Source organism: Trichomycterus rosablanca, chromosome 3, assembly GCF_030014385.1.
Source record: "Trichomycterus rosablanca isolate fTriRos1 chromosome 3, fTriRos1.hap1, whole genome shotgun sequence".
NCBI classification, from domain to species: Eukaryota; Metazoa; Chordata; class Actinopteri; order Siluriformes; family Trichomycteridae; genus Trichomycterus; species Trichomycterus rosablanca.
Window position 1 is genome coordinate 14,303,368 of NC_085990.1, and position 27,158 is coordinate 14,330,525.

The window sequence follows — 27,158 nt, forward strand, 5'->3', positions numbered from 1 at the left end:
CAGCTTATTTATTTCTGAGAGAACCTAGTGCTTAAAAGCATCACTTTATTAGGAACACCTGCTTTTCTTTAATCAGTCATGTGTCAGCAGCACCATTCAGATATCATACACACCTGGGTTATGAGCTTCATGAACTTAATTTATTTAAGTTTATTAAGAATTTCAAAAATAAATGGCATAACTTTTCTACACAGTCACATTCCCATGCATTTTCCCAGCATCATTCCAACTTTTTAATGCCACCAGCAAAAAACTTTTCTGGTTCAGCGGTTTTATCTGGTTTTATCAGCTCCATTTACCATATAGAAGCACTTTGTAGTTCTACAATTACTGACTGTAGTCTATCTGTTTCTCTCTCCCAGGACCACTACAGAGCAGGTATTACTTGGGTGGTGGGTCATTCTCAGCACTGCAGTGACACTGACATGGTGGTGGTGTGTTAGTGTGTGTTGTGCTGGTATGAGTGGATCAGACACAGCAGCACTTATGGAGTTTTTTTAAACACCTCACTGACCCTGCTGGACTAAAAGGCTAAAAAAGCATGCAGAGAAACAAATTGACTACAGTCAGTAATTGTAGAACTACAAAGTGCTTCTATATGGTAAATGGAGCTGATAAAATAGACAGTGAGTGTAGAAACAAGGAGGTGGTTTTAATATTATGGCTGATCAGTGTATCCCTGTCCATTCAGCAATTTCCAGCTAAAAGTCTTAGGTTGTATTGTAAGTGTAGCTATGAGAATCTAAGACATCAAGATGAAGTAAAGTTTGCACACTTACAAAAGACAGTTGAACAAGCTAAGCTAATGTTAGTATTTAATTCCCTGTGTTAACCCAGTTAGACAGAAGACAGTGTTTTACAGCCACATGATGCAGATAAACGGTGTAAAAAATCAAACAACTGCAGGGAATCTGTGGAATTAGATGTTACATCATTTTTCTGAAGTTCTCGATGGCTTCCTTTACTTTCTGCAGTTCCGTCTGACTCTGCCTCAGCTGCACAGAGAAAAATTAATAACACTTCACACAGTAAAATGGAAAGTAAAATTAAATATACACAATGAAATACTGAAATGTTGCTAGTGTTTGCACTGCAGTCTAAGAGCTTGGTTCTGATTAATGTGGCTGGATTGAAGAATGGGATGGAAGATCTATTCATTTCATAAATGAATTTTGTGTTAGGCAGGCATATATCATTAAAACAACCAATGTATCTGTGAAGTGAGAAATATGGAGGTAAATCTGGCTCTGGTAAATCCTGCTTTTCTCTCCTCTTTTCACAGTCTAGGCTTTATTCATATTCTTTTTATTTTATTCATTCTTCTTTATTACTTCTCATCTTCAATCTTCTCTCAACATCCTCGCTGTGGTTCTTTATGGATGTGAAAACTGAACAATAAGGACAACAGCAGGACAGAAGGAATACTGATACCTTTGAACTTTGGTGCTGGTGCAGACTTTTGAGAGCACCTTGAGCAACAAAGAAGACTAACAAATGGATCCTTGATGAAATCGGTATTAACTTATCATCCGAAGTCCAGATTAACAAATTGAAGCTCCGTGTTTCTGGACACATTATGAGAAGAACCAATTTCTTGGAAAACCTAATGCCAGGTTCACACTACATAACTGGATCTCTTGTAACTGGGAGTCTTTCAAGTCGGTGTGTATTTCACACTACACGACTGATCGGCGATAGGGGGTTTCACACTACACCATCTATCACCAACTGGAGTCGCAGGCGAGCTTCTCTGATCTCCCAAACTACGTTTTGTCACGGAAACAAACGCGAGAATTGACGAGGGGTTAAATGATACCACGTCCAAAAATGCACGTCAACAAGTGGCGAGCGATCAAAGTGTGTGCGCTGATGTGCAGCGTAAAACAAGTAGGAAAAATAAGAACAGCATGGATTGTTCTATAGTGAGTTGGAGATTAATAAATGTTTTGTAGAGAACGATAAGGTCAGAAATACTGTAAAACCTGTGTGTGTATGCCGATGTATTCTGATTTAAACTATATTATGCCCCGTCCCAACTTTTATACAACTCCTCCCCTGCGTTTCCCCTCACCCCGTATCTTGCATTCTCATTGGCTGTTCGACACAGCACTCATTACCAGTCGGGCAACTCAGATCCAGATATTCGACAAGCTAAATATCTCTCTTCGGTCACCGAGTGCTCGGATCGAGTTGTTGAACAGTTCACACATAGTGATTGAGAGCCGAGCAAACGCCGAGTTGCTCCCGAGCCGGCAAATCTAGCACCGGCCAGTCAGCAAGAGAAAATCAGGGCAAATATCGTGTAGTGTGAACTAGGCATAACGATGCTTGTAAAAGTTGAAAGGACGGCCAGCAAAGTGATGGACGGACACAATTAAAGGAACAATGAGCAAGTCTAAGGACCCAAATAGACGATGTGCACATCTTGTCCTTACTTGCTCTATACAAGATGTAACATAAAGCCTCCACAAGGGGGCGGTCATGTACAAGTTTATTTAATTATTATTATTTTTCTCTGCGACCCATTTTTTTCAACCTTGAAAAGCCCTGGCCTAGAACAAACACTATCCATATGGTCGCCAGGAGTCAGTGTCGACTTGAAGGCACTTAATAGTAATATTAAGTGTGTGTTTCCATTCAGTTAAAAGAGCACATGTGGAGGGGGGTTAACATATGAGCTCTGAGCAGGCCACTTGAGTTCCTTTACACATGCCCCACTTTGTACTCAAAGGGCAAAGTCATAAAAAGGCAAGGAATAGGAAAGTTATCCAAAATGTCGCCACCAGGCTGAAAGCATTAATTTTCTCTAATTTATTCTACACCCCTCTTAGCACCGGGTATGGCTAAAGAGAATACTGGGTTTGGTATTCCTATCTGCAGTGTGAACACGACATGGTTTGTAAAAGATTGACATGACGTGAATAGTGTCAAATGAAATGCTCTCTCTTCTCACCTTCTCAGTATCCTGCTCCTGCACCTTGGCTGGAACCTTCTCCTTGTAATCGTTCTTCTTTATTTTCTCCTCCAGTTTCTCCATCTGCTTCTCCAGCTCGCTCTTCTTTGTCGTCAGTTTAGCCACCTCTTTTTCTACGTCAATTAAGCCCTGATGCAAAGAATAAAAATCGCACAGAAATCACAACCCACTACACACAATGATGTAAGAAACGGATGTAACATTAACCCCTTCACCTGCATCAAGTTATTGTAGCTTTGGGTTTGGGTCTGTTGTGTTTTCAAACAATGCAATTAAATTGTTCTTTACTACATCCTGGTACATTGTGCCAGTCTTCGTTCATGCCCAAAGAGACCTATAATTATTTAATCCGACTGGTACATTGTCACTGTATGGTAAGTGTTTCATGAGGGTTGTTTGAACAGGTTGATTAGCATGTTTGCTCTCGTTTTGCAGGTTTTTTCCCCCCATTCTTTCCATGATGTTTCAGTTGCCCAATCTTTATGACTATAACAGCCTCCATGCCTTATAACATACACTATATGGCCAAAAGTAAGTGGACACCTGACCATGAGTTTGCCGTACATCCAAATCTACCATTAGTCTAGGAAGGGAAGGCTTTCATTTAGAATTTGAAATGTGTCTGCATGAATTTGTGCCAGTAAAAAGAGAATTTGTGAAGTCAGTCACTGATGTTTAACATAAAGGCCAAATTCATCCCAAAAGTGATCAGTTGGGTTGAGGTCAGGGCTTTGTACGAGACGAATGTCTTTTTGGACCTCGTTTGGGTCTATCCCAAACTGCTGCCACAAAGTTGGAAGCATAACCTCATTGCAATGGATAAAGCACCTGAGCTTCATAATTAGGCAGGGTGACCACATACTTTTGGCCATATACTATAAATGCAATATTGGTGTAATAGTGATATTAAATATTTAAATAACAAAACAAATTATGTATTAACAAGACGGCTTTTCCCCCCTCACTGCTTCACCCCCTGCTTTAAAGGTGCCTTGTGTGATTCTGAACAATGAATTCTCACCTTGAGCATGAGATGGACAGTGCATCTGTCAGAGGCGATGGCCACCGCACAGCCTGCTGGGATAGCGCTGTCGCCCCCGGTGATCAAATGGATGGCCTGAGAGTAGGACAGAGTCTGGATCTGCAGGCTGTATTTCTCCACCAGAGATGCTGTATCAGAGTCGATGCACTGCAGATAACCTGGGAGAAAATGCGTCATGCATCATAAGTATGTGGACACCCAAACTCAAATTGAATATATTCATTACAGTTTTTTAAGAATTAACAGAGGCTGAATAGTAAAAAAAAATTAGTACATTAACCGAGAGAAGTGCGTTTAGTCGTGTCCAATTTCCATGACTACAGTGATATTGCTTAACACCGATGCTGGACAAGAAAGGCCCTGGCTAGCCAATGCCATTAAAAAGGGAAAGTTTACTGAAAGCCTCAGTATGTATGGAGCATCATAATATACTCAATGTATTACTCTGCATTCGTCCCTGGACCACAACCAGACAGTAGGTGTCACTGTTATTGCAGCATGTAAGTGGCTCTACAACTGACCTCATCCTTTTCAAACACAACCAAATGTGTTTAGCTGCAAAGAGCTTCATTATTTCGAGCCCAGTCCAAATTTACACATGGACACAAAGTGACAACTGCAACCGAGTTTGCAATATACTGCGAATGGCTAACCAGCTGCAGGTTTGAGTTCTTGAGGAACAGAGGCTAAATAGTATATAAAATTATTTTATGCAGTATTATACAGTATTATGTGGTTTGGGACACCATATTCAGAAATGTCTTTAGATAATGTTGACATTTTTTCCCTTTTTATCCCAGTCTAAGTTCCCAGTTCAATTTTAATGACTACATTGATATTGCTTAACACCCATGCTGGCAGTAAAAGGTCCCGACTAGCCAATGCCATCAAACAGGGAAAGTTTACAGCGAGCCTCAATATGTATGGAGGATCATAATATGCTCAATGTATTCCTCTGCATTCGTCCCTGGACCTCGACCAGACAGTAGGTGTCACTGTTGCACAGCATGGAAGTGGCTCTTTAACTGACCTTATCCCTCTCAAACATGACCAAATGTGTTCAGAGTGCCTGTGTTTGAGGGCACTGTAAAGCGCTTTAGACTGCTATGCCACCCGCCAACCCAAGGTCACTTTTTGTAATATGTTGGCAACAATTTCATTGATGTTGGTCAGGTTAAAAACAAATAACCACAGTCTGTTAGAATGGTCAATGCTCTTACAGTCTGCGCGGGTCTTGGTCAGGTTGTAGTCGGCCCTGAGAGATCGAATGGTTCTGATTACGGTCATCACAAACTCCATCTGTTGATCCACCTCTTCACTGTGCCAGCAGAACTGTAAACCAAACCACCAAACAGTCAGTAACCAGATGAGAATGACTTGGCAGTCTGTAAACGAATAGTAGAGGAATATACTTTATGACCAAAAGTATGTGGACACCCCATAAAAACGCATGTTGATGAGTTTGGCGTGAAGGCACTACAGCATAAAACCAAGACCTTAACTGCAGTGAACGTTTCTGGAATGAATCTGAACCGAGCTTTCTAAGCCAAATGTTTGTCCTCTTTTGACTGAATAGGCCCAAATGCCCACAGACACATTTCTAAATCTTTCCAGAAGAGTGAAGGCTGTTACAGCCAGAAAAGGAGGAGAGATAGGAGCATCTCCAAATAATAGCTGATTTAGATGTTTTTGGAATAAGATACAACAAGCTTCTAACCAGGTGTCGACATAGTTTTGGCTTTATTGTGCAACCCTGAAACTCACCTCTGAGCTTTCTGGGTAAGGGGTGACAGAGATGCTGGGGGGGCTGTCCTGTGGCCGTCTGCGTGGCAAGCGCTGGAAAAGCTCCTCAGAGACAAAAGGCATGATGGGAGAAAGGAGACGAAGCCCCACATCCAGACACGTGTAGAGGGTCTGTCTGCAAACGTCGGCCTGCTTCTGACCTTCAGCGTCGGTTCTGCTCAACACAGGCTTCACACTTTCCTACAGACACGTTTATAGATCAGGTGAGACGTCACATTCAGAATTACGCACAGATCAGACGTAGAAGAAAGGAGGAGTCTACTACCAGATAGACGTCACACAGCTCATACAGCCAGAAGCTGTAAATGGCTGTGGTGATCCCCGGGAAATCGTAGGCTTGGAATCCGTTCCCGCACTGAACCACGGCGGCACTGAGACGGGACAAAATCCAGCGATCGGAAACATTCTCCCTGCCACACAGCTGAGAGAAAAACAAACAGTAAGGAGTTACAATCAGGCAAGGAAGTACAGTGGTACCCCTATACTCAAAATCTTTGAAACTCAACACACTTTGTGGAGCAATTTGTACCCTTAAACTCAACGTGTTAGTTTTTTTTTTTTAAATAAACATCCGCTTTGGGACCATGGAACGCATCAACAGGTTTTTTATACATCCTTATGGGAAACTCAATGCTACTCCCAAAACCCAAAAAGAGTATCAAGATACCACTGAAAATAACACTCAGCCCAAAGATAAGTCTTGATTAGACTATGGATCATACTGGCACAGCAAGCTCATACGCTACACCGGGTCTCGGCACACCCTCCGGCCTGGTCACGGTCGCAGTCCTGTATGCTAACTACCATCACTGAAAGATTGAGCTCTCGGCCGGGCACTTAACAGACACGCCTGGCTGTGTCAGTGGGAGGGAGGGTGTGGTGGCGTTTCTCATAACTGCCACCACAACAGCAACCTCTGCTGTCTGGTTATGGCGCCAGCACAAGTAGTAAAGGATACACAGTTGTCTGTCAGAATCTGTGGTAGTGGTAGTGGGTGTTCCGCAAGGGCTCCTCTCTGACGGTGTGTGGGTGGTGTAAGCGGCAAATAATTTTTTGCAAAAAGCAATTTTTATTGGTCTGTGATCTATAAGGAACTTAGGTAGAGCTTTAATATAACCATACTGGAGCAAAGGGCTTTTTCCGGCAGCTTTCAAATCCATGTCGATATAAAGCTGGCTTGACTGTGGACAGTATCATACTAATTCATGGCAGAGCTGTTTTTGCTGGTTCTTGGATTATATCCAGATATATATACTATTTCCCGGCTACAAGAAACCATTGGGATGTCTGGGTATCATGGGTGAAGTCAGCTAGCCCTGTTTTTATGGGCGTAGAGAAGGCACCAGCTGTAGTTTATTTATTTCTTAATCACTGGTACACTGGGAGAACATGCAAACTCCACACAAAAAAGGACCCGGATCGCTTCACCTGGGAATCGAACCCAGGACCATCTTGCTGTGAGGCGACAGTGCTACCCACCAAGCCACCGTGCCGGCCACCAGCTGGCCACTACATGCCCAAATCAAAACTCCCAAGTTGTTGTATTTACTATACTATAAATACAGCTATATACTATAATAATACAGCTGTATGCCACAGAGCTTTTATCTCCCAGCATTCTCACCTGTGCTTTCTCCCAGGGTTTGAACCCCTCACCCAGCGTCCTCATGGCAAACTTCACAGCGTTCCAAAGCTTGTTACAGAAATGCCTGTATCCCAGGATCCTGTTCACATCCAGATTAATGTCCCGTCCTAAATAAACAAAGGGAAACTATTCAAACCTTCAAATATTTTATTCCTGCATAGTAAATAGTTCCAGGGGGTTTGTGTGCCCAGGAAACAACCTGGGAACTAATGCATGGCCAAAAGTAGGTGGAAACCCAATTCCACCAATTACAAGCTAGCTGGACAGATATAAACATATACAGTGTATCACAAAAGTGAGTACACCCCTCACATTTCTGCAAATATTTCATTATATCTTTTCATGGGACAACACTATAGACATGAAACTTGGATATAACTTAGAGTAGTCAGTGTACAGCTTGTATAGCAGTATAGATTTACTGTCTTCTGAAAATAACTCAACACACAGCCATTAATGTCTAAATAGCTGGCAACATAAGTGAGTACACCCCACAGTGAACATGTCCAAATTGTGCCCAAATGTGTCGTTGTCCCTCCCTGGTGTCATGTGTCAAGGTCCCAGGTGTAAATGGGGAGCAGGGCTGTTAAATTTGGTGTTTTGGGTACAATTCTCTCATACTGGCCACTGGATATTCAACATGGCACCTCATGGCAAAGAACTCTCTGAGGATGTGAGAAATAGAATTGTTGCTCTCCACAAAGATGGCCTGGGCTATAAGAAGATTGCTAACACCCTGAAACTGAGCTACAGCATGGTGGCCAAGGTCATACAGCGGTTTTCCAGGACAGGTTCCACTCGGAACAGGCTTCGCCAGGGTCGACCAAAGAAGTTGAGTCCACGTGTTCGGCGTCATATCCAGAGGTTGGCTTTAAAAAATAGACACATGAGTGCTGCCAGCATTGCTGCAGAGGTTGAAGACGTGGGAGGTCAGCCTGTCAGTGCTCAGACCATACGCCGCACACTGCATCAACTCGGTCTGCATGGTCGTCATCCCAGAAGGAAGCTGACGCACAAGAAAGCCAGCAAACAGTTTGCTGAAGACAAGCAGTCCAAGATAAACGAGACCAAGATAAACTTGTTTGGCTCAGATGGTGTCCAGCATGTGTGGCGGCGCCCTGGTGAGAAGTACCAAGACAACTGTATCTTGCCTACAGTCAAGCATGGTGGTGGTAGCATCATGGTTTTGGGCTGCATGAGTGTTGCTGGCACTGGGGAGCTGCAGTTCATTGAAGGAAACATGAATTCCAACATGTACTGTGACATTCTGAAACAGAGCATGATCCCCTCCCTTCGAAAACTGGGCCTCATGGCAGTTTTCCAACAGGATAACGACCCCAAACACAACCTCCAAGATGACAACTGCCTTGCTGAGGAAGCTGAAGGTAAAGGTGATGGACTAAACCCAATTGAGCACCTGTGGCGCATCCTCAAGTGGAAGGTGGAGGAGTTCAAGGTGTCTAACATCCACCAGCTCCGTGATGTCATCATGGAGGGGTGGAAGAGGATTCCAGTAGCAACCTGTACAGCTCTGGTGAATTCCATGCCCAGGAGGGTTAAGGCAGCGCTGGATAATAATGGTGGTCACACAAAATATTGACACTTTGGGCACAATTTGGACATGTTCACTGTGGGGTGTACTCACTTATGTTGCCAGCTATTTAGACATTAATGGCTGTGTGTTGAGTTATTTTCAGAAGACAGTAAATCTACACTGCTATACAAGTTGTACACTGACTACTCTAAGTTATATCCAAGTTTTATTTCTATAGTGTTGTCCCATGAAAAGATATAATAAAATATTTGCAGAAATGTGAGGGGTGTACTCACTTTTGTGATACACTGTACACATGTACACTCACTCACTCACTTTCTTAACCGCTTATCCAATTAGGGTCACGATTGAGGGGTGCTGAAGCCTATCCCAGCTTTTCAATGGGTGCAAAGCACACAGTAACACTCTGGATGGGGTGCCAGTCCATCGCAGGGCAGACACACACACACACACACACATTCACCTAAGGTCTCCAATTAACCTAACTGCATGTTTTTGGACTGTGGGAGGAAACCGGAGCTCCCGAGGGAAACCCATGCAGACACGGGGAGAACATGCAAACTCCGCACAGAAAGGACCCGGACCGCCCCGCCTGGGGATCAAACCCAGGACCTTCTTGCTGTGAGGCGACAGTGCTACCCACCGAGCCACGGTGCCGCCCTACACATGTACATTATAATAAAATGTTTTTTCCCCCACATTTCCCAGCTTGATTGGATGCTGGGGTCAGAGCACAGGGTCAGCCACTGTACAGCACCCCTGGAGCCAAAAGGGTTAAGGGCCTTGCTCGAGGGCCCAAGAGTGGCTGCATTGCAGAGCTTGGATTTGAACCCACAATCCTACAACTGATAGCCCAAAGCTCTACCCAGTAGGCCACCACTGTCCCTACCACTGGACATGTCATTTGAAAACAACGTCTTAATACAGAGTGTTACAGCCTAGCTATTATATCTCACCTTGGCTGGTATAGGCACACAGTGCGAATCTGAGCGCATCAGTTCCACATTCCGGAATTCCATTAGGGTAATCAGATTTCTAGCATAAAAAGGACAAAAAGTTAAACATATGACAACTACGCTTTAATTGAATTAAAACTGTTTGTTATATGATTAGAAGAGGAATACCTGTCCTTGTTTGGCCCTCTCAACCTCAACTGGGTCTAGATTGCTGTTCAGCAGTTGAGCATGAAGACCCTGTATGCACACACACACACACACACACACACACATTTGATAAGCACTTGCAAAAAACCCTGCAATGTCTTTGTTTTTATTTAAATAATGAGATGTGACAGTTTTTGTACCTCTAATGAGATTCCAGTGATGACGTCTAGTGGATCGATGACGTTACCCAAAGATTTGCTCATTTTCCTGCCATGAGCATCTCTCACCACAGCGTGCAGATACACCTGAAACAAAGCATAAACTCTTCACTACTGTATTTTATTATTATATTATAAAATATCATGTGCTTGTTTTTTAAAAATCACATCTTGGACGTTTTGTCTAACCGATTGCTAATGTAACTGAGCGTCTTTAGAGTTTGCTGAGTTTATAAAGAAAGAAAGAAACTGTACATAATCTATTGGGTGCATAATACTTTACTGGCTTGTTTTTTTGATACGCAGCACACAGAGATGATCACGTGTGTAGAGAAGCACACTTTTCCATTGATTATGGAATCCCCAAAGGGACAAAATGCCCTCAATATTTACACACATGCATCAAACATTATCAGCGCACTTCACCACAGAAAAGTCTGTTACATTTACAACACATACAACTTAATTGCCGTATGATTGCTAGGACCGCTCATATTGCGCCTCATTTCATACGCTATGCAAATGAACAATGTTAAATTGCTAAACACAAACCTTACATTTTAAATTTCACAGCAAACCACATAATTTATAGGAAAAGGCTCATTTCACAGTCTGTGATGCTAATTTCACGGTCATGAATTAGGTAGGGTCTTATCCATAACTACATAGATGAGCTAATACATTAGGACCTCCCATTTAATTTGCTCTAAAAACTGCTCTGTCTCACAAAGACATGGGCTTCACAAGACATCTGAAAGTGTCCTATGATGTCTGGTACCATAACTTTACCACCAGGTCCTTTATTACTATTCATTACAAGGTGGATCAAAGCGTTAAAGAATGCACACGTGCCCAGCCGTCAACATAATCTTAATGACATGAAAACAGGATTTGTAGGTCCAGTTGACCTACTTCCACTGCTCCACTGAATAGTTTTGATGTCTACTTGCACATTGGAAGTGCTTTCAACAGTGGACAAGAGTGAGCATTGGGCACTCTGACAGGTCGTCAGTTGTCTGGCCAGAACAAGTCACTAAGGTCTTTATGCTGATCATATAACTACTACCATCAGCCCAACGTGTATTATATCCCTGCCTGTCACATGCACAACATTTGAGGATGATCCTAATGTTTTGGTTCATTTGCATTTGCATTGTTTCAGCTCTATATACAGAACTCAACAGAAGACTATGTTAAAGACTAATACACACCTCCTTGAATGGGAGTTTTCCCGTGAGTTGGAGGCCCATCATGACCATCCGTGCCACCCAGAAGAACAGAATATCGTGGCCTGTTTCCAACAGAGTGCCGGGGTAAAATACACTTAGGTCCTCGCACTAACACACACACACACACACAGACACACACGCACAGACACACACACACACACAGACACACATATTAGTTTTAGAATTGTATTTATCACGCTGATTTAAATGTAGAAAGTCACATGACTGGTTGGGAGTCAGCTTACTTCATTTGGCCATCCAAAGATAGAGAAGGGAAAGATTCCAGAGGAGAACCAGGTATCCAAAACGTCCTCATCTAATACACAAAAACAGACATTCATTTAGTCATTTATTTTTTGTAGTGAGCATGAAGCGCAATAGTTTCAGTAAGGTCATTATGATACACCCTGACTGTGGTTTGTACTTTAGTGGTCATAGCTAAGCCCTAACTCCTGTGAAAGAATAAATCATTTATAGTAAGGTCTCTAAAGGGACTTACTTCCAACATCATGTCCAAAGGAGTCCAATCCTGAGGACCCACTGTCCTACTCAAATTTAAAATGTCCAGTTTAACACTCTTAACCTAATTTCTCATGAACTGAGTTGTATCAGGTATGTTTGGGAGCAGGACGGTCCCCCAGACGGAAATCTTTCACATAAAAGCTTGTTACATTCATTCATTCGCTTCACCTCTACCGATACAACCCTCCGCTGCTGACTGAGGAGCTTCGCAACTGACACACGCCCCCTCCGACACGTGTGCAGTACCAGCCGCATGTTTTCACCTGCACAAGGCGAGTTCATATGCGGATCAGCTTTGTGTACGGAGAGCCAAACCCTGCTCCACATTATTTCTCAACTCTGTGCAGGTGCCAGCAGCCAGCAGAGGTTGTAATTGCACCAATTATGAGGAACCCGGTCCAGCTTTTCCCACCCTGTGAACAACAGCCAATCGCCGTTCATGTAGGCGCCCAGCCCAGACGGATGGCAGAGCTGAGACTCGATACGATGTGTTTTCAGTTTTATATTCAGGAAGAGTTTGAGTACGGTTCCAGCTTTAACTTGAAGATTTCTCTCATGGTTTGGGGAGAAGCAATTCTTTGTTGCGCTTGTAGATACTTGGGACAGTCAATTAGAATATGCCTAATGGAGACAGGTACTTAACAGGAGCTTTTTTTTTATGAAGTGGGAATGTGTTAAAACAGTATGTCCTATTCGGCACCTAGTGTATACTCATCAGCCTACTTTAAGATCAGAAACAATGCCATGTATTACATACATCTGTGGTATTTAGGTTTTTTGGCAAATTTTCAGCACAAAATTTATTGTGTAGGCTAGTATGTACTAGTATGTACTGTGGCATGTCACTACATTTGTACCGCATGTTAAATACATGCTTCTAGTGAAAGTGTGAGGGTGGCATTACCCTGGCGCAGGGAGATTTTGTCGGTGGTTACATTGAAGCGCTTGGCCGCTTTCTCTCTGGCTTCTTCCTCTGACCGAGCACTAATCCAGTAATGACCATCCACATCCTAAAATTGCGTACACATAAATAAACACCCACTACAAAGTAAGTGATGTCAGTCATTTTTCAATATCTAGCAGTGGGCGTGCTCCTACCTCTCCTGGTTTGACTGATGGATCGTTAATTGTGACGAAATACGACGGGATCCTGTGACCCCACCACAACTGGCGAGAGATACACCAATCCCTGGACACACAACACAGAAGAGCAACTGTAACAAAAATGTTTTGTTTTGTACTACACTTGGCAAGAGACCACTGTTCCATGTAATATACACACACACATCCTAACCTGATATTATCCATCCAGTTGAACCAGGTCTTCAGGTGGTGCTCTGGTATAATCTTCAGCTCTCCGTTCCTCACAGCATCAGCTGCCTGCTTCCCCATCTCTGAACATTTAACGTACCACTGTGGCTTCAGCAGGGGCTCCACGATGTCCTTTGAGCGGCTGCACAAAAAATTAAAGCATTTCTCAGCGCAATCACATTAAGTGATTCAAATAAGCTTCAAAATGTGAGAAGATGCTGAGTGCTTCTTTCCACCAACCAGTAGTAGATTCTCAGAGAGGGAACCCTATCCTACCTTCCCTTTCTCAGACACAAACTGTGTTTGTTAAGCACCTGACCAGGCCGGTAACCCTGCTGGGACTGGAACTATGATTTGCTTATGGCACATTCTGATTTCTTTCAAGCAGTGGTTTTCAACCTTGGGTTGGGACCCCACATGAGATTGTGTTATATACAGTGGGCTCACAGGAGTTCTTTACAAATATATTGATATGCCGTTTTAGGCAAACAAATCTAGCTTTTGTGTTCTTTTTGAATAACAGAGACAGTATTGGAAAACTAGCTGACAGGGTAATCAACAGGATTGTCGTGGGATCTTAAAAATGAGCCAATAACTGGACAATAAAAAAATGAGCCACTGTTTTAAGGCCAAATAGACCAAGTATATAAGTACATAAGAGAATGTATCAAGCATGCAGGACATGGTCATGTGGTTCATTTATATCTGCAAGAGTGTAGTTATTACATGCTTTCATTATGATTGGCTGTTAACTCTGATGGTCCTGCTACAAGGAGTGTGGAATGAATAGGAATACCTCAAACTTGTTTCACCAACGCACAACAGGGCCAGTCAAAAATGTACTCAAGGTCAGGATCAGTCTAACCACAATAGTCCCCTGTGGTACAGCTTTAATAGCTCTTGTGGTGCTGCTGAATGATGGAGTTTTGACTGACCTGCACACAGGCACCACCATGGGGTTATCTTTAATCTCTTTAAATTGGCCTTTGTCCTTCAGAGCCTGGAGCACAGCTTTCCTAGCCTCAAACCGCTTCATGCCCTGAAGAAGAAAACACACACACACACACACACACAATTTTAATCCAAGCTCTCTTCATGTCAGCTTTTTAGTAAAACTGGAACACACAAAAAATTTAAGCCTATTTCCGGGGTCGTCTTCTGTCTGTCTGATCTCAAGACTACCATCTAATGCATGTTTTGCACTACAAGGGCCACTTTATTACCTATGACCTGAGAGCTGGCTAGAAAGGTATGCTCTTGTGAACATTTGAACTGCACCTTGAGAAAGACGGCATTTTTTAAAGATCAGTGAGGGGGTGGTGGTTGTTCCTGCATCACTATTTTTGGGCTCTGTTAAGTCAGTTTATCTGAACACTGAGATGGCTACTATGTGACTGCGGGTCACAAGTACAAAGTGGATACACTAAAAAAAGAGCTAATTCACGTCCCCACATGAAGACGACTCAAGATGATTCCGGCATGCTATTTCAAACACAATTTTTTGTTATTAATATTTTTTGGTGCAGTTAAGTGTGGGTAACTAAAACCATGGAAAGCAAATGCATGGTATAATACCAAGCCTAAATCACAGAAAGGCCAAATAGGGAATCCTAATGCCTAGTTCACACTACACGATTTTCGCCCTGATTTTCGCTCGCCGACAGGTCGCCCCTAGCTGTGGCAGCTCGGAAGCAACTCGCATATGCTCGGGGATCGAAACTCTGCTCTTGAACATTGTGTGAGAACTGTTCAATGATTCGATCCGAGCGGCTCGCCTAGCATGTTAAATATCTGAACCGGTCAGTGAGTCAAAATCCTGTAGTGTGAAAGATCTGTAGTTGCGAATAGGTTGCGAGTGGCAGCGAGTGCCATGTCGAACTACAGCCAATGAGAACGCCAGATACGGGGTGATGGGAAAACCGGGGGAGGAGTGTAAAAACGTGGGACAGGGGTGTAATATAGTTTATAGTCAGAATACATCAGCACACACACAAGCTTTACAGTATTTGTGACTTATCGTCCACGCCAAACCATACTACCCACGCTGCATTGCAAAAAATATTTATTTACCTCCAACTCACTACAGAACAGACAATTCGTGCTGGTCGTGTAGCCCAATCCACTTGGATTCATTTATTTTTCCGACTTGCTTTTAGGCTACACATCAGTGCACAAACAACTTTGATCGCTCGCTTATTGTTGACGTGCATGTTAGGACGTGGTATCATTAAACCCTTTGTCACTTCTTGTGTGTGTTTTCGTGACAGAACGTAGTTTGGGAGACCAGACAGACCGGCTGTGATTCCACCTGATGGTAGATCGTGTAGTGTGTGACCCCCTATTGCCAAACAGTCGTGTAGTGTGAAATCCACAACGACTCAAAAGACTCCCGATTGCAAAAGATCCAGTCATGTAGTGTGAACTGTACAGTGGTCTGACGACTTGAAAGTCGTGTAGTGTGAACTTGGCATAACAGGGATTACTACTACTAGTACTGTCAGGTTGGGGTGCCAGTACGAACAGTGAAGGAATATAGAAAAAGTAGCGGTAAAAAAGGCTGCAAGGCTTTCTGGAAGAAGGGGGTGTATGCTAGCCTGTAAACCTGCCTGGTCATTGAGGGTGTTATGCAACTGGGTAATCGAGTATATAAAATTGGTTGTATTATTAAAATTGAGCTGTATTATTTTAGTGGGTCATCTGTTGTAACACCTGCAAGTGTTTAAGTATGTGCGTACCAGGAATGGAGGAGGAACATTGATGAGGAATCCGTTCTCGTCCAGGATGTTAATAAAAGGCAGGTTGTGCCTCACGCCCACTTCGTAGTCATTTTGGTCATGAGCGGGCGTGATCTTCACCGCACCTGCAGAAACAATGTTGAGTTTAGAAAACCAGTCAACTAAATGAACTAGCCAACAACAGGACATCAGTGTCACGCAATACGGTTATTAAATTAAATCTAAAACTAGATTTTCCCTGATATGTATGTGTATGTTATAAAAATTGCCCAGTTCTGATTTCTTTGGATTTGGTTCACTGTATGGTTGCAGATGATTGTAGAGAATGTAATATGAGACAAAGGAGAACATGCAACACCTTAATCAAGGAATTTTGGTATGCCAACCTATGGTAAAATTAACTGATGGTTGCACACAAAATAAACAACATCATGGACAACATGACAATGAAATAAACTTAAAGAAAATAGTGGCAATCTGGTCCCACTGTGGTTTACAAGATGTAACATAAAGCCTCCACAAGGGGGCATACATGTTCATTTCATTTACAGCATTTAGCAGACGCTCTTATCCAAAGCCACTTACAGTTATGAGTGAAAACAACTCAAGCAATTGAGATGTAAAGGCCTTGCTCAGGGACCCCACAGCGGCAGGGCTTGAACCGGCAACCTTCTGATTACTAGTTCAGTGCCTTAACTGCTAAGCTACACCTGCCCATGTGCCTGTTATTATTATTTTTCTCTGCAACCCATTTGTAGACCCATCTGTACAATGTAGTCCTTCTGCTGGTTAAGACACCATACCCCTCATGTCCTTTAGCACTAATAAGTCTTGGCCGCCCAACAACCTGTCAGCAGTTCAAGGATTGGCCCTATTCAGATCACTGTCTGTGGGTTCTGACCATGGCTACCCATGAGCACCCTTGCATTTCTGAGATACTTCAACCCAGTCTGGTCTTTATGCTGATCATATCTGCTGCATTTAACACGTGAACTTCCAGTAAAATCCTTTTAACTGTGCATGTGACGATAGTTAATCAGTTTGCAAAAGTATTACATGTACCGTGTTGTGGTGCAGTTCTACATTTAGTAAAAGAAAGCACCTGTTCCAAAGTTTATGTCCACAAAGCTGTCGAACACAATGGGCATCTTGCGATCACAGAACGGGTGAAGCACCATCTTTCCTTTCAGGTGCTAAAGAGAACAACAAAAAAACTAAAACATTTTGTAAACACCCACAAAAATGGCATTTAAAACTGAAGCAGGGAAATCCCTGATACCTGATATCTGGGATCGTCAGGATGGACCGCTACAGCTGTATCACCCAACATGGTCTCGATACGTGTCGTCGCTACAACCACCTCTTCATCTAAACCATAAAAGCATCACAATATGGACTGATTTGAACTGTTTTCTCATTTGAAAGTGAATACTTGTACTACACAGTAAATTCGGTCCTACCAAATCCTTCAATCTTGTAGGCGAAAGACACCAGAACTCCAAACTCCACCTTCTCCTTATAGCCCGGCACTGGAAGCAGCGTTCGGCCTGTCAGCTCCTTCTTATCCACCTGAACAAGTGCAGAAATCGTTTACTAAAGCAAGGACTGCACTACCAGTGTGTTTACAAATCAAATTCAAAACTACACAGTAAACAAAAGGCAAAACGTATTTTTAGGACACAGCTATCGTCATGAGGACAAAAAAATAAAGACGCAGATGAGACGCAAAGGACAGATGTGTTTTCTCTGTGGAGCGTTCACATAGTAAAGTGAACATGAGAGTACAATTAATCTTGTTCGGTTTGGAATGTGACTTTCCGATATGTGTGAAATGTCTTCTTTGTCCCCAGCCAGCAGCAGATTTGCAAGTGTGATTGCTGAACGGGTTTGCACATGCAACTGGATCAAATCTGAACCCGCTTTCCCCCCAAACACTGAATTATTTACATTTTCTGCATTTTAACAGACACCTTTATCCAAAGCAACTCACAGTGGGGCTTGAAACAGCAACCTTCTGATTACTAGTCCAGTACCTTAACCACTAGGCTATAACATCCCTATGTGAACGAGAATTATGTTCTGTTACAGCTACAACTGGCTTAATTCTACCTACAGGACACAGTTATTACAGTTGTGTTTTTTCAGAACAGATGTGCACAACAGTGTGAGCTGAGATAAACAAGCATACCTCAATATCAGAAATGGCAGAGTTGAGGGTGCAGGACCAGTTCACGAGCCTCTTGCTTCTGTAGATCACTCCCTCTTCATGCATACGGATGAAAGCCTCCTGAACTGCATATGACAATTTCTGCATCCATCGAGATTTACAGTTAATTAATAAATTTCTAATGAATGCATATATGAACAGGGTGGATTGCTTTAATCTGATGTGGTTTTTAATCACATGATTAGTTTCATCTACATGGACATTGGGGAAGGACGCATCGGCTGCAATGTGGGTCAGATCAAGGACACTTAATAGTGGAACTAGGACATCAGAAATGAGATTTTTGGTGTGGATGATTTGAGAAGCAAAATGCAGAGGGACACACTTTTTTTTGCATTTTTCCCCATTTTTCTCCCAACCTAGTCATATCCAATTACCCAATTGCATTATGCTTCCTCTCTACTGATGCTGACCTCCACTACTGATTGAGGTGAGCGAGACTAACACACACCCCCTCCAACACGTGTGCAGTAGCCGATTGCATCTGTTCACCTGCATGAGGCAAGTTCATATGTGGATCAGCTTTGTGTATGGACAGCCACACCCTGATCAATGCATTATTCCTCGACTTGGTCAGCCAGCAGAGATCGTAATTGCATCATGAGGATATGAGGTCCCTATCCAGCTTCCCACCCTGTATGAACAACAAGCCAATCGTTGTTTATGTAGGTGCCCAGCCCAGAAGGATGGCAGAGCTCAGTTTCGAAACGACGAGTTCTAAATGTCAGCTCTGGTGTGCTAGTGTGTTTTACGACTGAATGATATAGTGCAGAAGTCCCCAATCTTTTTTGCACCATGGACCAGTTTAATTTAAAATATAAATTCACGGAACAGCAGGGATGGGAGGATTTAAAATAAAATTATACAATGATCATAATAAAAAACACTAGCTGTTATCTGGCAACCCTGCTAATAAAGTAAAGTGGCCATGGGCAAGCCTACTAGTAACAGGCACAGTGCAATTTGAAAAACATGAGATGAAGAATCCTTGGTAGTGGGAACATAATGCAAGATCTTTCTTATATATGTAGTGTGTCATAGACTCACAGAATCCATAGTGAAACACGCCCTGTCCCAGTCCAAAGAGGAGCCAAGTTTCTTCAGCTGGTGGTAGATCCGATCTCCCTTTCTAAGGACAGAACACAAAGAATATAAATCTCAAAGCACTGTCAGCATTCATTGATCTTCTTTGGTCCTAAAGTAGCATGAAAGAGTATGAATGCTGCAGTATGTTGCATTCTCCACATAGATCCAAACTAAATGGCACAGCATGTTGCTTTTACACTGGTACTTGTCCTTTGAGACAAGTTGTTTTGCTGATTGCTGTTATTCGCTTCTAAATCAGCACATTCTGTATCTGTGAAGAAGTTGCTATTCATTCTGTTAGTGAACAAAGCCTTATATATTTGTATTGGTCTTCTGATGTTGTTGTCACTTCTGGTCTGCTTGGCAAAGCAATTTTAAAGTGCCTTGCATTGCTTCCCTAAAAATCTTCAATTTTATCAACGATTTCATGCAGAGAAAGCCCCTCAATACTCAAAAAAATATTGCTCTTCTGACACAGTTACTTAATTCTGATGCCATCTTGTTATACTTACTCATCCTTCCACTTCCACACCTCCTGGATGAAGTTCTCTCGGCCGAGGTCGTGTCTAGACATCCCTCTCTCCCTCATCAGCTTTTTCTCCACCACCACCTGAGTTGCGATGCCAGCATGATCACAGCCAGGGTTCCACAGTGTGGTCTCACCTTTCATCCTGTGCCTATTGATTATAAGATTAACTAATTTAGTATGTGTCATCAAATTGCAGTGATCTAAAATACCCATAGTTTCCTTGTTTTTAATGTTTTTTTGCATACACACGCCCACTCCAATATGTGTGTAATACACAACTGCTTATTTTCACCTGCTCAAGACTGATTGCCACAGGGATCAGTACCGCTTATGGAGAGACACGGACTAATCTCCATTCTTGCCCGTCTCTGTGCAGGCGCCAAAGACCAGCCAGCAGAGGCTGTAATTCCACCACCACCCTTCAGTCCCCCCATATGTTCCACTGCTCCACCAGCCCAGCATTAAAACATAGCTTTACACAATGGGAACTTCAGTAAAACAATTCATATTAAAAATCATTTATAGGGCACCCAGGTGACGCAGCGGGATATTCTGCTAGCACATCAGCACCGAGATTCTGAACACCCCGGTTCGAATCTCGGCTCTGCTACCAGTCGCCATCTAGCGGACACAATTGGCAGTGCCTGCAGCAGACACAAAATTGGCCACTGTGTCTGCTGGGTGGGGAAATGACTGGACTAAGTGGGCGGGATCTGCAAACGCTGTGCAAGGACCCTGGTTAGCAGACCGAGGCGCCTGTGCAGAAGCAGGGGCATAAAAAAGGGGTCCGCTAGGACTGCGCACACACCAGAGGGCACGTGAGCAACACTATACCCTCCTTGAATGCAATCAGGGATCCACATCAGTGGAAGACAAATTGACTACGCTAAATTGGGAGAAAATGCATAAATAATAAATTAATATAAGCAACACATACATCACCCTGGTAAAAAGTCACTGCCTCTAAACCTAAAATCTGATTGTAGCACCTTTAGCACTTGCACATGTGTGAAGAAACCCCTCTTAAACTCACCCCTCTATAAAGAACTTTAAATTAGACACCCTGCTAGATCTTTCACCACAAAAACCTCTTACTGGGCTCATGTCAGGTTTTTAATTACCGCTGGCATAATAGTACTGTGAGTGCAGGGAAAAACACAATCTGCTGCTGTAATTCACCTTGTTCTACCTTATGTATTTCCTTATTTAATAACAAAATCCCCTGCTGAAATGATTAAAGTTACCATCTGGTCAGGCAGTCCTGAATGGCATTGGTTAAAGCATGGCCCAAATGAAGAGAGCCGGTCACATTGGGCGGAGGAATGCACATCATGAAAATCCCACAAGGGTTCGGCTCACTGACGCTCTTCCGCTGGTGAATAACAAACCAAACAAAGACATAAGAAACTGAACAGAGTTAAAAATGCATTATTAGATTTAATGTATTCAGGGTGCATTTCTTACCCCATACTCAGGTTTAAAGAAGCCCTGTTTCTCCCACCATGAGTACCAGGCTGCTTCTACATACTGAGGACTGTACGAGTCTGGCAGAGGACTTAGCACATCTGTGTGTGGCGTTAGATCGAAAAGCAGAAAGATAAATACAAGGAAACATCACACAAATGTGACAGTGTATATAATAATGATGAGAATACAGCACCATGTCTATGTACACACCTTTTTTCTCTCCAGTCGGGGTAGAGATGTTGTATGTAATCACTCCCAGTTCCTTCTTTTCTGGTTTGGCTTTTTTCTACACAGCAGACAGAGCAGAAAACATTTCTGTAAGTTCTCTTACTGACTAAAGCCTGTGCAATAGACATCAAATATTAAACAAATATTATTTGTATTAATATTATCATCAAATATTATTATCTGAGACAGTGGTAGCCTAGTGGGTAGAGCTTTGGGCTATCAACCGGAAGATTGGCGGTTTAAATCCTGGCTCTGCTATGCAGCCACTGTTGGGTCCTTGAGCAAGACCCTTAACCCTGTCTACTCCAGGGGCGCCGTACGTTGGCTGACCCTGCGCTCTGACCCAGCTTCCAAACAAGCTGGGATACGCGAAAAAAGAATTTCATTGTACTATACACCTTTATATGTATATATGACAAATAAAGGATATCTTATCTTATCTAAACATCACAAAATATCATGTTAAACTAGGATGATTCATGGATGAGCCAAAACATTATGAAAAATGAGCATGGGAATTACTATTTCATAGCAGTTGTGCATATGACGGCCAGTATTTTTACCCCCTGCATCAGCGTACCTCTGACTGAGACTGCATTTGCTTCTTCTTCTCCTCCATCTCCTTCTTTTGCTGGAACTTCTCCATCTTCTCACGCTTTTTAGCCTCCTTTTTCAGCTGTGCTTCAGTCTTGGGTGGACCTGAAAAAACACCAACAATATTTTTACCGATGAGATGAGAGGTTATTTCAGATTGGGTGCTGCCCTTATATGGCAGTTATTCATGCTAACACAAAAGCATCCTCACCATTAGCAGGTGTGCTGTCGGGTGTGCCATTGTTTGTAGCGGCACTGTTTGTAGCGGCACCATTGGTGGCGGAGCTGGGTTTCGAGGACACAGGTGCCATTTTCTGACAGAGTGCGATTTTGCCCAGCACCTTCAGGAACTGTGGCTGGTTTATACAGGTATCGAACCACCTGCTGACATTCATTACAGACTTTCTGTCCGATAGCTCAAGTGCCTGAGGAAAAAAATTTTTTACATATTATTTTTTCTTTGTTTCAGTGTCAAATGTATGTGGACACCTGACCATGAGCTTGTTGGACACACCACTTCAAAGCAGTGGGATTTAATAAGAAGTTGCCTCTCTAAGGACATTTGTGTCCATGGTTTGCTATTGATGGTTCAGTGCTCAGTGCAGGCCACCTCTTGACTTTGACTTTGTAGAGTTTGCTTTGAGCACAGGGGCAAAAGTCAAGCAGGAACAGGAACGAGCCATGCCCAAACTGATGCCAGAAAGTTGACAGCATTTATGTTGCTTATGTTTGTGTTATGTTCCCTATGCTAACAGGTGTATGTACCTACAAAGCATCTACTGTACGTTGACTAGTGACTTACATATTTGAAAGGCAGCAGCACAGCCATAGCAACAGCAATATCAGCCAGGGACAAACTTTCTCCAACCAGGAACGTTCGCGGCTCCAACGCCTGATCCAGAACCTTCAGGACACGTAACAGCTCTCCACGAGAACTCTGCTGCAGCTGATGAAACACAAAGCATTAGATACCATATACAAAGATCAGCCATAACATTAAAACCACCTCCTTGTTTCTACACACATTGTCCATTTTATCGGCTTCACTTACCATATAGGAGCACTTTATAGTTCTACAATTACTGATTGTAGTCCATCTGTTTCTCTGCATGCTTTGTTAGCCCCCTTTCATGCTGTTCTTCAATGGTCAGGACCACTACAGAGCAAGTATTATTTAGGTGGTGGATCATTCTCAGCACTGCAGTGACACTGACATGGTGGTGGTGTGTTAGTGTGTGTTGTGCTGGTATGTGTGGATAAGACACAGCAATGCTGATGGAGTTTTTAAACACCTCACTGTCACTGCTGGACTGAGAATTGTCCACCAACCACCAGCCATCAGCGCCCCATAAGCAGCGTCCTGTGACCACTGATGAAGGTCTAGAAGATGACCAACTCAAACAGCAGCAATAGATGAGCAATCGTCTCTGACTTTACATCTACAAGGTGGACCAACTAGTGTCTAATAGAGTGGACAGTGAGTGGACACAGTATTTAAAAACTCCAGTAGCGCTGCTGTGTCTGATCCACTCATGCCAGCACAACACACACTAACACACCACCACCATGTCAGTGTCACTGCAGTGCTGAGAATGATCCACCACCTAAATAATACCTGCTCTGTGGTGGTCCTGTGGGGGTCCTGACCATTAAAGAACAGGGTGAAAGCAGGCTAAAAAGGTATGTAGAGAAATAGATGGACTACAGTCAGTAATTGTAGAACTAAAAAGTGCTTATATATGGTAAGTGGAGCTGATAAAATAGACAGTGAGTTTAGAAACAAGTAGGTGGTTTTAATGTTATGGCTGATCAGTGTATAAACATGTACTAGTCTATGACACATCAGCCAAAGCATTGAGACCAACCCCAAAATCTGCATGCCTGTTACATAACATTTGTGCATGGGATGGTCAGGGATATTACTTGTTTGTCTGATAATAGTTACTCATAGTTATGCAAAAATGATCAGCATAAAGACCTAAGTGACTCTGATTCGATTTCACCAGCCAGTGAAATTCCTACCTTCCATTATTCCTACCCAAATATTAAATGGTTCTCTTAAAGAGGTCATTCTGGAAGACAACATGACACATTAAAGAATGACCAACACACACACCTTTTTGTCCATGCCCATCACTCCTAACAGAGGAAAGACCACGGCACAGGCTACAGGAACGAGCTCGTTCTCAGCAAAGCTCAGCCACTGCCACACCTGACTCTGCTGCTTTTCATCGCTGCCAGTCCTCTTGCCGGCTGAAGCTAGGTACCAACCGACCGCGCTGGCACCACACAGCGCTGTGCCCTCTGCACTCCCCAGAACCAGTGCAGGATGAGACCGACTTACACTAGCAGGAGGCTCCTCGTGGTGTACCCGTGGGCGAGAGGAAGAGTATTCAGCAGCAATGAGGACCAGCAAACTCCTGAAGTCGTCAGGGTGGGAGGACACGTACAGAGAATCCATCTCTAACTAAATATGAAAGAGGAAGAGAGACAGTTTATGTCCACTTTACATTTACACACAATGTCTTGAAATTTACATAATAGGTCAAAATGATGTAGACACCCTCCTAATTATCAGCGGTTTTAGTCAGGTGTATTAAATAAATGCTATTTAAGATATTTCTCAATATACATTTACATGTTCAGCATTTAGCAGACACTTTTATCCAAAGCAACTTACAGTACTGTGAGAGTATACTGTCTAAGCAATTGAGGGTTAAGGGCCTTGCTCAAGGGCCCAAAAGTGGTAACCTGGCAGTGGTGGGGCTTGAAACAGCAACCTTTTGATTACTAGTCCAGTACCTAAACCACTAGGCTACAACTGCCCTGTATATAGTGATATAGTGAGGAATTCGCCCTGATATAGTGGCAGTGGTGGGGCTTGAACCAGTGACCTTTTGATTACTAGTCCAGTACCTTAACAGGTAGGCTACAACTGCCCTGTATTAGTGATACAGTAAGGAATTTGCCTCGATATAGTGGCAGTGGTGGGGCTTGAACCAGTGACCTTTTGATTACTAGTCCAGTACCTTAACTGCTAGGCTACAGCTGCCCTGTATATAGTGATATAGTGAGGAATCTGCCCTGAAATAATCAGGAACTTGTGGCAACAATTTGGGAAAGCTTTTTCCAGTTTCAGCATGAGCGTCCTGTGTATAACGCCACAGTTTGACCAGCCTGGTGTGTAGAAACTTCACTGGCCTCAGCCCCACCGAACACCTTTGGGATGAACTGGAAAGCTGTTAGCAAGCCAGCTCTTTTTGGTTAACATCAGTGCCTGACTGGCAAAGAAATCTTTAACTGAATGGGCACAAACACCCACAGACACACTGCAATACCTTAAAGCAGTGGTCCCCAAACTTTTTTTGCACCACGGACCGGTTTCATATAAGATATAATTTCACAGACCGGCAGGAGCAGGGGGATTTAAAATAGAATAACTGTACTACTCACAAATTAGCTTTTTTTGCTGCAATAAGACGCTGCTCCCATCTAGGGGTGATTGGAGACAATAACACCCGTAAAAAGTAGTGTTTCCATTGCTGATGTACCGATCTGTAATTACTTATTCTTTCTGTGCTGCCCGGTAATAAATGACCCCCGGACCCCTGGGCCCGGTGGTTGGGGACCACTGCCTTAAAGGCTTTTGGCTCAATATTAATTCCAATGGTGGCCAGGTAATAACGTCCTGGTACCAGATAACACAGAACTCCTTTAGTTGTCTTGTGGAGTCCATGTCTCAGCGGGTCTGTTTTACATTTACATTTACATTTTCGGCATTTAGCAGACGCTTTTATCCAAAGCGACTCACAGTACTGTGACAGCATACTGTCTAAGCAATTGAGGGTTAAGGGCCTTGCTCAAGGGCCCAACAGTGGCAACCTGGCAGTGGTGGGGCTTGAACCAACAACCTTTCGATTACTAGTCCAGTACCTTAACCACTAGGCTACAGCTGCTATACTGTTTTGACAGCATAATTGTTGGGTGGGTTTAATGTTTTGGCTTATCTATGTATTTATTACGTTTCAGGTTATTTTATATTTTATAAAAGCACTTGAACACAGCATGACAATACAGCTAAACAGCTAATTACACAATCACAAATATTGATCAAAATACTACAACAAACTCACAAAGTTATCTGTTTTTGTTCTATATAATGTATAACAGTAGATAATTTGAGTTATATAACAGAACAACGAATGTAACTATAACAGTTACACATGTACATGTTGATTCATTTAGCTGTACATAAGGAACCGGCAGAAGTTGGAACACTTTGAATGAATCTAATCATTTGTTTATGAGTGTATTCACGTTTCATACAGTGGTGACATTAAGCGTCCTGTGTTACATTAATAAATGATACAGTAATATTTGGACTCACCGGTTAATGTTGTAGTTAGAGACGTCAGAACAAACCCACATGCAATGAAAGCGAATGTTACACCACTGCCGTAAAGCTGTTTCAACCGACGTAAAAACGCAAAGCTGATTTGACTGATGCAATAAAACAACACTGCGTACTACATTCTGTATACTACATAGTACCTACTACATATAGCCTGATGCATACTGCATAGTGCCTACTAAATACTACATACTACATGATGCCTACTACATATTACATAACGCCTACTACAAATTAATACAAATTAATAATTAACTACATACTGCTATAACAATCCACATTCTACATACCTAAAGAATACTACATAATGCCTACTACATATTACATAATGCCTACTACAAATTAATATTACATACTGCTATAACAATCCACATTCTACATACATAAAGAATACTACATAATGCCTACTACATATTACATAATGCCTACTACAAATTAATATTACATACTGCTATAACAATCCACATTCTACATACATA

The 27,158-nt window shown here is 42.7% G+C and overlaps 1 protein-coding gene across 1 annotated transcript; it reads right to left on the bottom strand.

Moving 5' to 3' along the window:
* Positions 1–118: 118 nt before the first annotated feature.
* vars1 (valyl-tRNA synthetase 1) lies at positions 119–26,676 on the bottom strand. The gene is made up of 31 exons (XM_062992745.1): positions 26,656–26,676; positions 24,385–24,735; positions 23,071–23,214; positions 22,480–22,693; positions 22,255–22,373; positions 21,657–21,732; positions 21,444–21,544; positions 21,224–21,351; positions 19,963–20,127; positions 19,412–19,493; positions 18,326–18,445; positions 17,598–17,706; positions 17,417–17,505; positions 17,240–17,330; positions 16,138–16,262; positions 14,338–14,441; positions 13,386–13,544; positions 13,190–13,280; positions 12,996–13,101; positions 11,815–11,885; positions 11,552–11,677; positions 10,323–10,427; positions 10,144–10,212; positions 9,976–10,054; positions 7,444–7,571; positions 6,085–6,240; positions 5,781–5,999; positions 5,237–5,348; positions 3,996–4,174; positions 2,954–3,103; positions 119–995 (listed from the first exon to the last, which is right to left on the bottom strand). Exons 2-31 carry the CDS (start codon positions 24,727–24,729, stop codon positions 927–929), a joined length of 3,831 nt encoding a protein of 1,276 aa, XP_062848815.1. The 5' UTR covers positions 24,730–24,735; positions 26,656–26,676; the 3' UTR covers positions 119–926.
* Positions 26,677–27,158: the final 482 nt, after the last annotated feature.